The sequence below is a fragment of the Diachasma alloeum genome, unplaced genomic scaffold (genome assembly GCF_001412515.2).
Source record: "Diachasma alloeum isolate Michigan unplaced genomic scaffold, Dall2.0 Dall_scaffold_00308, whole genome shotgun sequence".
NCBI lineage: Eukaryota > Metazoa > Arthropoda > Insecta > Hymenoptera > Braconidae > Diachasma > Diachasma alloeum.
The window spans coordinates 889,899-903,225 of record NW_021680447.1 but is presented as its reverse complement, the minus strand read 5'-3'; the positions used below and the strand labels follow the sequence as shown (position 1 = coordinate 903,225).

General features: G+C 37.8%; 1 protein-coding gene across 1 annotated transcript in view; it reads left to right on the top strand.

Annotated features, from left to right (window-relative positions):
* The first annotated feature begins 2,288 nt into the window (after positions 1–2,288).
* Positions 2,289–13,327, top strand: part of LOC107039821 (dipeptidase 1) — a 57,846-nt gene continuing 46,807 nt past the window's right edge. The window contains exon 1 of the mRNA XM_015259640.1: positions 2,289–5,215. Within this exon, the coding sequence (XP_015115126.1) occupies positions 5,091–5,215 (125 nt within the window). The 5' untranslated portion in view covers positions 2,289–5,090. The remainder of the gene's footprint in view (positions 5,216–13,327) is intronic.

Genomic DNA, 13,327 nt, shown 5'->3' with positions numbered 1-13,327 from the left:
CATGCAAGCGGAGGGGCAAGAGTGGCTAGAATAGATTCTGCAACCTTCTCCGCTTGTTGGATAAAAATGTCAAGCCTCCGCATACATGCATCTCCCCTCCACCCTCCCGTGAAATGTCGATTTTCGAGATTAAAAAAAAAACAATAATTGCATTTTTTATTTCAATAACGCATGAGTAAATAGGGATATGAACGCAGATTTAATATAGGCCCATAGAATTACGGGGACCGGCAAGGATTTGGAAAGTCTGAATGCAAGTCCTGCTTACACTTAACAAGTGCTGAAGTGGGACATAACCAGAGGTAGAAAGGTCTCGGAAGCACTTGGGAAGAGGCTTCCCAAGACCTATCCAGTTCTGAACGGAGAGACCTAAGTAGAATTTGTCAGGTCCAATTATTCGACTCGGGGGTGAGATTCAACAAATATAATTCTCCGTGTGAAATGCAAAGTTAGTCATCTGGATTTGGAAAAGTATCGGAGTAAACCATTGCATCTCCTACACTGCAGAAACTGGGTGTTTGAAAACCGTCTGACTTTAAGATGTAAGATACTAGGAAAATATCTGCATGATTCAAAGTCTTTGAAAAATTTACTGACGTCTGAACATTTCAAACGCAAATGGTGTCTGAAAGTGATTGCGACATTTTTTTGCGACTGCAAAATTTTAGTGATTCATTGTCAAATGTTTCTCGCATGTGGAACTATTTGACTACTAATTAATTTCATCATTAGTGATTAATTTCACTATTAATGACTATTTTATTATTAATTAATTTTACTATTAGTAATGCACATCCAAAAATACTTTTTTCAGATTATTCTCGTATCTGAATGCTGCTAAACAAGGACAACTTCAAATTCGGCACATTTTTCTCACACAGAGTTCATGCAACGCCCCCTCCCTCATGTGGACTTAATGTGTTTTCATGTCTATGATGGAATTAATATAAAACTGAACCTCCCTTGATTTAATTCACACCTAAAACTTTTCTTTCCAAGAAAATAAAGAAAAATTCACCACGTTTTCAGGGACCAAAGGTGTCTCAAATATTACGATGCTTCGATGAATCCAGAGGCGTTTCAATGTCCGAAGAATGTCTTTAAAGCTGTCACAAAAGTATTTGAGGAGTGTTTGGAATTCGGACACCAGTTTTTCCAGCGCTCGAATTCTGAAATGCGAGGACTAAAGAAAATTCCCTCTCGGATGGAGATTCAAGCTGCATCAGTTCTCCACCCCCGCATAATTGTTCGACCGATATATGCATCCAGACAATCGGCACTCTTCGAAAACCCTTACAAACCCCCCAACTTGAACATTGTTGTCAGCTGAAGAGTGCCCCCTCCCCCAGATGAAAATAAAGGATAATAATAAAAAACTTGGTACACGACCGCATATATACAGAGAGAAGAGAGACATGGTGATGCGTGACCCGAAGTGAAACATAGGAGAAGAGCCCCGACGAATAAGTTGGATACGCTTGCGCAATAGTATGAGAGGAAAACGCCGACGTATTCGCCAGTCGGGTCTTTAACTCCGGACCGCGTATATCGTGCACTTCGGGAGTCGTGCTTCAGCATTCAAACTGATCGCGATAGCAGCAAGTCTAACACCCACTTGCTCTTCGTTATCATTGTTTACCTCTCCGCCCACTCCTAATCAAATTACCATTCCCAATCCAACAAAACATTTCAATTAATACCGGACATGCCTGATATATCTGCTTATGTCAATAATTAATTATCAAAATTTAATGAAAATACACAGTGCAGTAAATTCGGTAACAGTTAATTGGAGGTTCATCGGAGGCTGACGAAAATTTGCACTGTTACGTATACCCCTCGTTACGTGGAAATGATTTTAATCCATTCGTGTGGATCATTCATACCAATGTGAGCCTGAACGTAATTGGAAGCCACAAATACAATTCGAATTGCTGCCGAAACACAGTGGGAAAAGTAGGTCGTACATTAAACGCGGTTAGAAATTGGTTTGGATGGATATATCGGCAAGTTATTCACTACTTCCCAACGGTTAATTGTATCAATAAGACTCATTAGCAACTACCTGAAGATCAGTGTGTTTATTCACCAAATCATACACGTTGAATATCCCAATGCTCTGAGCTACTGACCTGGGATCGCTGGGAAATTCAGTATTAAATACATCTCCGCTTGAAACAACAATAAATACATCCGGCATCCCCGGCATTGCTCCCCAGAATTTCATCGCTTTGGAATCCACGAGATATGTTACAAGCACGCTCGCGTTAAGGCAATTGCTGTTTGCCTGCGGCACCGAGTGAAGGAAAAAATTTTAGTTGTGCATTGTTTTTCGTACCTCTTATATCTTCAGAAAATTCAAAACGAAAACATTCCTTCGTCACGGATGGAGATCACTGAATAATTCAAATTCTAACGTCGACAACGTCAGTTGTTCGGGAGAAGCTGAAGACGAAAGCAGGAGAATACCTTTACGACTGTGCTCTGCATATGAAAATACACCCCAGGGAGTTGTGTAAAACTCGATAAAACTGGCCCGTCATCGTTTTCCCGTATTTTCGTATCAAATTCAGAAGAAGGGTTTTCCACGATCAACTTTAGTACACCATCCCAAAGACGTGGTACCCAGCTATTTCGACACGCCATGCAAGATCCCAGGGTTTACGAATGACATGTCCCCCCGGGACTCGTGTCCGATCAAGATAAATTGAACTCTGTGTACACGAGAGGTGCATCGATCAAGAATGAAGGTGCAATATTAAGAAGACATACAAGGAATCCCGGTGCACTAGGGACAAAAAAGCTTGATGGAGTGAAATTGATTGCGCAAGTGTCTGGAATTCGCTCGAAATTTGTTGAAATGATAATCAACTTTCCAAGCATCATGATTTGAAGGACACTACTCATCTCCAATCCGCGTTTCATCTCTCGCTATAACATGACATGTCCTCCTGGGACTCCTGTCCAATCAAGATACATTGAACTTTGTGCAGACGAGAGTGAAGTTGATTGTGCAAGTTCCCCGAATTCTCCCGAAAATTGTTGAAAAATCCGGATGAAGTTCCCAGAGAAGCACCTGAAATCGGCGAGCTCTCACGGTTTGAAGAACCCACCTTTTCATATGTAATTCTTGTTTCATCTTTCGCTATCAACCGCGAACTGGTAATCAAAGTTTCCGAATGACATGTTCTCCTGGGACTCGTGTCCGACCGAGATAAATTGAACTCTGTGTGGAGGAGAGACACATCGATGAATATTGAAGGTGCAATATCAAGAAGACATACAGGAGAATAAAAACTAGGCTATACTGAAGCTAATTCTGCAAATTGTTGAAAAAACCAGATAAATTTACCATCGCAACTGCTTTGAATCTTGAAGAAGAGAAGCACCTGAAAAGACATCATATGAAAATCACTTCTTTTCATATCGAATTTTTATTTCATCTTTCATGATCACCCGTGAACCGATACTCAAAGTTTACGGATGACTTGTCTTCCTGGGACTTGTGTCCGATCTAGATAAATTGAACTCTGTGTCGATGAGAGGTGCATCGGTCAATATTGAAGGTGCAATATCAAGGAAACATACAGAAGAAAAAAACTACAGTGTTGTGAATGCTGCAAGTTGTTGAAAAACCAGAGAAACTTAACACCAACGAAGCACCTGAAGCGGACGAGGCCTCATCATATGAAGGACAGTCTTTCTCATATCTCATTCCTGTTTCATCATTCGTGATCATCCGTGAACCGATGTTCAAAGTTTACGCATAACATGTCTTCCTGGGACTTGTGTCCGATCTAGATAAATTGAACTCTGTGTGGACGAGAGGTGCATCGGTCAATATTGAAGGTGCAATATCCAGGAGACATATAGAAGAAAAAGACTATAGTGTTGTAAATTGTGCAAGTTGTTGAAAAACCAGATAAACTTACCGCCAACGAAGCACCTGAAGCTGACGAGGCCTCATCATATGAAGGACACTCTTTCTCATATCTCGTTCCTGTTTCATCTTTCGCGATCATCCGTGAACCGATGTTCAAAGTTTACACATGACATGTCTTCCTGGGACTTGTGTCCGATCTAGATAAATTGAACTGTCTCGACGAGAGGTGCATCGGTCAATATTGAAGGTGCAATATCAAGGAGACATACAGGAGGAAAGAGACTATAGTGCAGTGAATTGTGCAAGTTGTTGGAAAAACCGATAAACTTACCACCGCAACTCCTTTGAATCTTCAAGAAGAGAAGCACCTGAAAAGGCAGCGACATCATGATTTGAAGAGCACTCCCCTTCATCTTCAATTCTTGTTTCATCTTTCACTATCACCCACAACTTGATATGCCAGGGGCAAGCTAATTAATCACCGTGCACTAACGAGCTACCCGGGTATCTCCGCGGTCTCACGGACCCCCACCTCCTTAACGACACCCACGAGAGCTTTAACTTGCAACGTCGGTGCTTGTGTATGTGGTACATAGAGAAACTGATCTTACGTTAGAAAAGAGGGCAACCTCCTGCAGCACAGAAACAAAGTCATTCCAATGGACATTTGTATCAACGAGTTATGATGCTTTTGGTATTGGTAGCATCGATTACTCGATAACAAGCTTTTAGCCTTTTCTGACCGAAGCTTACGGCTCACCAGTGTGTATGTAGACCACGTTTTCAAACGCTGAATTGAGGACTCTTGATGGTATCCGGTGAAATTGAGTTTGACTACGTTCAATTCCACCACACTATTTGCTGTACAATCCAGTGACATTCGCTAAATTGAAGTATATGGATGATACATTTTATCAAATTTCAATCATGATGATATTGTGCGCATTTAAATACTTGAAATAATTACATCTGAAGAATTATTGAAAAGTACAAAATACTAAATAGAGTTAAAAGCCAATTAATTTGCTTTGACTGTGTACACATCAATAAGCATTGAGGCTCGTCAAATACCCTCTGAAGAGAGAATAATTGAGCACTCGAAATGGCATAATCCAGCGATTCAATACACATGTGTAACGAAAGCATCTGGGTTATGGCATGAGGACATTATCAGTGAAAGCAACCTGCGGGCCCAGCGAGGTGGAGGATGAGGATGGTGATGGGTGTCATGGTGCTGGGTCAGCTTTTGATGAGGATCCTGTTGGCTGCTCATGCCGTAGATCGGCTGGCAGCTGCCCGCAGGATACTTCGAGACGTCCCTCTCATAGATGGGTAAGCGTTAATGGATAATACACTCATAGTTCTGAACTATTCATCCCGTGACGGGAGAGGATTAAGTTATGAAAAGTTGAATGGGTTTAATAAAGTGAGTTTAATACAGGGATGGTGTGAAAAATAATGTCATGGGCTGTGGAGCTCCTTAAATGGTTGCCACAAGGAAAATATTACCAATAAAGCATGCGCATTTATACAATATCGCGGGCCACCCTTTATTTTTAAGGAGTACTACCCTCGTGGTACTTCACGAACTCGTGCTATAGTCGGGTTATATCAACCACGGTGTAAGCCCGCCGCGAAATATCGCTTATGATAATGAAAAAGTCGGCAACATACGTCGAGAGGGGGATCTTGGCTTAACTTTTGCGGTTTTGCTTCCGAGTGGAAGCATTGTAATCGTTGAAATTTACGTTTCGGATTTTTTGTTTTATTTTGTTTTACAGTTCGAATATTCTATTTTTATATTCTATATATTCGGATTTATGTGTGTATGTGTGTACACTCTGGAAAACGATTTATTTGAATAAATAACAAAAATTTAGTTTAATTACATCAAATAAATAAGTTTATTTAAAAAATTTTATTCAGAGTTTTGTTTATATTAAATAAATGTTGCTTTACTATTAATAACTCTTATTTTGAATCAAATTCGAAGATGAAGGCGATCTATAATCGTTGTTTCAATTTTTAGAATAATTTTCAAACATTTTGTATTTTATAAGAATTACAATTCCGGGGATATCTTTAGATATCATGTTCTAAATTCATTCCATATTATAGATAGCATCATTCTTCCAATCGCTTTATAAACAAATTTCGGAAATTATTCTCATAGCATTCAAAGGGTGGTTGATTTTCCATCTTTTGGAAAATTTACTTCCACACGGAGAAATTTTTGATAAAAATTACCCTACCGTTCTATAAAGATTTATCATGAGTCATCATCTCCTCATTTCTGTCCCGAAATTTAGTAAACATTAATATATGATGATCAAATTTTATTCTACATTGGAGAAATTTTATCCTGACGCATATTAAATTTTACCCTTCCAGTCCAGTAATTTTTATTTTTATCAGGATAAAATTTCTCTAACGTAGAATAAAATTTGATCATCATATATTAATTTTTACTAAATTTCGGGATAGAAATGAAGAAACGATGATTCATGATACACTTTTACAGAACGGTAGGATAATTTTTGTCAAAAATTTCACTCCGTGCACTGATTATTTGAATAAAAAAAAGAAAGTTCAAAATTGATTCAATTATTCACTTCCATCGCCTAAATGGAGGGTATAATTATGTATTACTTCATATTTGAAATTTCAGCAAATATTAAATTAAATTAAAAATGTAACACAATTGACTGAACGAGAAATTTCTTTGAATTTAATAGAATAATATGATATGATGTGCACAGCGACCATTCAGAAACATATTGCCACTTTATTAGAAAAAAAGTTGACTATATTAATATAAAATATATTTCTCATTTGTTTATTTTGATTCGCTTCGGAAATATGCTCGACAACACAGTTCACAGACATGCTTTTTTTCACGGCTTTCCCTACACACTTCGAATATCCGATGCGCCTCTTCCTCTCTGCGTACTTGGTCATGCATGCTTCGCATCCAGGATCTTTTTCGGGGCTTTGTGCAACTACGGTGTATCGACGTCCTCTAGCACAAATAAGTTCACCAGATCAGAAAGCCGACGAATTCGTCCTTTGTCGAGTAAAATTGCATCCTTTCTTCCCTATTTTTGGGATTCTCGGGGGGATTTCTGGTGAATAAAATCGTTTTTCTACTGCGAACTCGATGATCCGGGGGATGGAGTTGAGAAAAATTGCTTCGTAAAGCTCTGGTTTGCATCTATGCGGTGGGATTGAACGGAGAAGAGTGGGTTTAATATCTTGATGATATACGTCGATGCCATTTTCATCTTGAAAACAATTCATGAATTTTCCGGGTTTATGCGCGTTGGCAATAAAAATAACCATCATAACTTTCTACTTTGGAGTAATGTCTTTTTATGCCCTGCAGCTGGAATTGAATGCGACGAGGAAGATGGACTTTTAGTTCCACGATTGTAAACATGTTTTTATCGGGACTCTGCGTCGCTCTGGGTATACCTACAGATGATTCTTTCCTAAGTGAATTTTGCGATTATTTCAGACACCTGAATGGAGGGACCGGGAGGCGAAGTAATTTTAATAGTTGGTTTGTCATTTCCATTTGATCGCAAAACGATTTCAATGGGACATTGACCAATTTTGGGTTCTTTGCTGCTGAAGACGATTGGAATTTCATGGAGAGGTGTAATCAGGAGAGCGACTTGAAATTCGATTTAGAAGAAACGGCTCGTAAAATTTAACGTTCTGAGTAGAATTTCACAGAGAGGAAAAAAGTTTCCATTTTCAGGGACCAGTTATTTGTTTTCAGAAATTTATTCCTGATTATCAGGGATTCACGATTGTGAAAATGATAGTGAGCGCAAAATTCTGAAATTTAGGGATTTTGTTATCAATTTTTAATGACATTATCATTCGTCTCCAGTGATGTCGTCATCAATTTTTAAAGTAGTATCACTGATTTTTAGGGAAACATCGGTAATTTTTAGGAATCAATCAGCAAATTTCAGTAATGGAAAAAATTATTTTTGTCAAGTATTCATTTAGTTGAGAGAAGTATTTATTTTTCGAATCATTAGGTTTCAATTACGATAATTATATTGTTCTAGCAGATGATCATGTTAGTAATGACCTTCAATGAATTTGCTCAATAATTATCAGCATTGAAAAATTAATGGAAATTCTTCCTCCTAAAAAAATAAGAAAAGAAAAAAATGAATAATCGTTCGATGTCATAGTCATCCTCTAGGGCAACATAATTGTCATATTTGAAATCTAATCAGACTCGCACGTGTAACACATTTTTTCTCAGCGCAGAATCGTTGCTTTTTCATTTCTTCAATAATTTTGTGGTGACTGTCTCTACTATGCCTCTGTCTAGATACGAAAAATTCCCAAGGAGCATTTCCCCGATTTTATCCAAATTCATAAAAGCACTCCATAAACCTCATTCCCAAATCCGCGACCTTTGATTCCCTTTAATTCCCTTGGAAAAATCAAGAACCTTCGTCCAGGTCATTCTCGAACAATTTTAAATATTGTAAATACAAGGAAAACTCAACTTAAATATAAAACAAAATCTTCGCTGTACAACTGGCCTTCTGGATTCGTCATTACAACCTGCTCACCTCCACGATTTTTTTGTCAAGATGTTCATCAGCATAATTTTAAGAAAAAATATCTGATATCATGTGATACTCGATGTTCATGTTAGCCTTTAGAAATATTAAAAGGTTACGCTCACAAAGACGTCACATACTCGTGAATGAGAAAAAGACCGAGTGAAAAAGCTCAGCGGTATGACTGATGTGAAAGACAAATTTGCAAGATTAACCAACGCTAAGGGACTGAATGATCTGAAAGGCGGAGCGATGCCCCTCCCCCTCGACTTTCTCCAGCATTCGATGAAAAGCGCTTATTCCAGCACCAAGAGTGAAAGCAAAAACCTCAGAGAGACACAGCAAGTTCAAAAAAAAGAGTGGAGGGGCTTGGATGCAAGAAGCATCAGTGAAAAATACGAGATATAGTCCGAAGTGGTTTTATTTTTCCCAACGATCGATGTGTGCAACGCATCCTGTACAGGGAGATATGAAATGCGGCCGTCACCACGTTCTTCCCAAGTAAATCGCTTCGTTGGTAGTCATAGCACTTTTTCATCGTTTGTAAAACTACGTATCTCGCATGGAATACGAAGGGACACACACAATATAAACCTCGAAATTTCCGAAATATTGAATGTGCAGGCTTGAAACAATGGGCGAATTTAATTTTCACGAGGACGTACAATCTTCTTTTGAATGGAAATTCAATTTAAAGCTAGTTCTATTCATTTTGTTATAAAACAGATAGAGTGCAAACATCCATTGTAGAAGCATCTAGCGACAAAAAATGTTCATCAAGGTGAGAATATTGTTCCTACAATCGGGGACATTATTTTGAGATTGAGAATTCGAGGCAATTTTTATCGAGTGGCAGTTGTATTCAAATTTCAAAGAAATTCAGGTAACTTATTCAATTAACTAAAAGTTCTGCGTAATTTGTTACTGAATATTGATATTCTATTAAAAACTAACTAAGTTGGGACTTTTTTATTATTATTCGCACGGATTCTCCCTAAAACTTGGAACTGAACGTGTTCGGTAAAATTTCAGTTCCATTCGTCCCCATGATCTTGACACACACATGTAAACCTCGCAATTCCTGAAATTGTGAATGAGCCGGCTTGAAGCAATGGGCGAATTTAATTTTCACGAGGACGTACAATCTTCTTTTGAATGGAAATTCAATTTAAAGCTTGTCCTATTCATTTTGTTACGAAATAGATGGAGTGCCAACATCCATTGTAGATGCATCTAGCGACAAAAAATACTCATCAAGGTTAGAATATTGTTCCTACAATCGGGGACTTTATTTTGAGTTTGAGAATTCGATGAAATTATTATCATGTGACAGATCTATTCAGATTTCCAAGAATTTCGTCGGCGACACTTTGAATTCACTAGTGAATTCACTATTCAATTTGACCAATAAATAGAATCTATACATTTCGCTTCAATTATTCCCGTTAAGTTACAAGAAATCAAAGAGACTCAGATAAATAATTAAACAAGTTAAAAGTTCAGCGTAATTTGGTATTGAATATTCATATTTTGAATGAAAATTCAGGTAATTTGGTTCTGAATATTGATATCCTACTAAAAACTAAGTAAGTTATGACTTCTTTCTTATTTTTACCGAAACCTTATAAATTCGCATAAAAATTTAATATCCATTGTTCACTAAATCGAACTAAATGTCACTCTGTTACGAAAATCTCTGTCAGACATTCATGAAATTTCAAATTCTTCATAAAAAAAATAATTTTTGGCCATATACAATTTGAATACCACTCACTATTCACGAATTTTTGCAAATTTTTCCCCAGCAATTTATTTGTCAAATTCTACATATTCGCAAAAATAATGGATTATCCTTGCAATAAAAGAATACTCCAACATTCCTCATAATTTGACAATTTCAAAACGTCTCTCAATTCCGGAAATGATGCCGTTCAATTCAATTATATCACTCACAGTCGTATATATTCTCTAGAAGCTTCAGCACAATAGAATATCTAATTGCTAACAATTCAAGCATATTCAGTGTACAATTACCCGAGCTCTTTAATCACACAAACAGTTTAATAATAGTTATTGATTAGCGTTCATACTCGCTTCATTATATCGCACTTTGTGAAGCTATATGTTCGCACGACACTTCGATACCAATTGACTGATCTTCCCCATCTTGTAACCACATCTTGCGCCTCGTAATATCTTCCTCGTTATTGATTGCGACTGGAAATCAAGCGTAGCTCGAGCGCTGACGTAACGCACGATTAAAGTTATGGGGTTGTACGAGGTGTGTAATATCCACCGCATTCTTTCCCCCATCATACACTCGATTTTCGATTATTTATTGACAAAATTGTCCGGCAAATAACATGTGTAATCAAACAAAATGAGTGTTCGTCCAGCTACGAATGATAATTAATTGGACTGCACCCTGAATTGATGGAATACACAAATATTGGAGATCGATTCATATATTCATGTTCAATGGTACGAATTCGATCAAATTAGTATTACTATAATTAACAATTTACCCAAGCAATGTCAACATCAACATTTCCAGCTGTGGAATACGACCAAGTGTTCTGATGGTTCTGGTCCACTCATGGGCTTTCCCATTACGTTTTTAATCGTGCACAGCTGTGTACCAAGGTGGCGCTCACACAACTTCTAGTTGTTGCAATGGCAAAATATTTTCCATCAGATAGTCTGTCACAATTCACGTGAATGTACATTCAAGGTATCTCTCGGATTCGTGAGTTTGCGAAATGCTTTCGTAGGCATTGACTGTATTCCGTGGAATTTTTCTGGCTTTTCGTACTGGTTCTCTCATTTTCAACGGTTATATGGAGCCATGCGTGATTCCTCGGGTTTTTTTTGGTCGTTTATATTGGAGGTGGAATTTTTCGTGGCGTGGAAGGTCTGTTCTTTAGGGTTCTGTCTTTGTTCGTTGGGAATTCTGTTTGTTATGGGGGCGTATAAATTAGCTCCATCGGTTGAGGAGTTTTTCACTCAGATTTCCATAAGGGGGATGCAAAGAATGACACGACATGTTACTGACCCGTTGTATAACACGTCAGTGAGCGTCAGGGGACGGACGGGAAGTCTATCCTATCAAATACATGTGGAAATGCGCTGCGTCGCCAGATATTTAGAATGAGAATTCATCATAGACTAAATATTAGAGACAATAAGGAAAATATTTGGGAAATATTGAACTTTCTATTAGTTTTGGTCGATTTTATTGAAATGTTCAATAGAAAATATTCTATAGAAAAAAGAAATTCTATTAAATTTTTCTGTACAACTTATTCCATTGAGATATTTTCGAAAAAATTTCCTCGGTTAAAATTTTCTGTTTTTTTCATTCTATTTTTCTTTCCTTTCCATCAAAAAAATTAAATAAAAAACTTGAGAAATTTGAGCTGAGGAAATTCTACAGTAAATATCTCAATATAATAAGCTGTGTAGAAAAAACAAATTCTTTTGACTTTTTTAATAAGAGATTTTCTATTAAAAAATTCTATAGAATTGGTCAAAAATTAATAGAAAGTTCAAAAGAAATGCAATAGAATTATCTAGCGAATTCACTAGATTTTTCTGGCAAATTTTTTCATACGTGACCTCAGAGAGGTCAAACATACTACACTCAAAAAAAAAACTACTTTTGACAGAGAAGGTTTACCTGATACAATAAAATATTCTCTGGTCAATTTTGAAAATCGTGAAATCTCCTGATAAATAATTCCGTTCTCCCACGGAACGAAAAAATTTTCCAACAGGATGAGATTCTCTTGTGCCTAGAGAATTTTTGAGCGTTCTCAATTCTAGAAATAATGTCCTCCCCATAAATTCATGTAGTTTGCGGTATATCTAGAATTTTTTTTTCATCAGGACTTTGGTTACATAAACACTTGAGATCAATTTTCTATACACTTGAATTGATACTGAAAGTGTTCGTCGTGCAATCGAAACAAGAATTCCTCAGTTGGAGACGATAAGTGATGAGATCGGGAAAGCGTGAATTCTCACAATCCATTAAATTCTAGCTATAACGCAAACTATATGAATTTATGGAAGACTTATGCTAATACTGCAAAATTTTCTCAGCCTCAGCCTCTTGAAAGAGTTATTTCTCTCAGTGTGAGCATAACATGATTTACCAGGAGGTTTCACGATTGTAGAAATTGACAAGAGAATATTTTCTTGTATCAAGGAAATCATCTTTGTCAAAACTAATTTTTTCGCTCAGTGTACTATTCACCATTTGGAAATTGTCCTTCCACTGCATGTAAGCACCACTGAGGATTTCCCATTGACAAACACGCCACATTTGTCATCATATTTCTTATTTCCATTACCCTCCATGACACTTTGTTGAGTTAATCCTCGCCGTGACACCAGACTCTTGAGACATCTGACATCGCCCTTTCAAAACTCCTAATATTTCCAATGCCCCATTTCCTGAAGAGATATTTCACTCCATTGTGCAGCACCCGTGTCAGCAAACGAAAATACTTTTTTCGTCACTCGGCCCGATAAACGGCGCTTACTCGGGCTCTGTCGAGAGGGGGTAAAGAGAGTTTACCGCGGCACTTGAATAATCGGTGCTCCAAGGAGGGTAAATGAGACGCTCGGTGCTCCAAGGAGGGTAAATCTCACTTACCCATCCTAGGAGCGATAAAGTGGGCGTCACCATGTGCCCTGACGTTCCCCCCACTTGGGCATGCGCTCTGCGTTCGGGTAAACGTATAGTCGGATGAGCTGTACAGCGCCTCTAGCGGCCTTCTCTACAACTTAACCCACTAGTGGTAGCCATGTTGTTGTGTGTCATTGAGAAGATTTATCATTAGAAAAAAGTCAC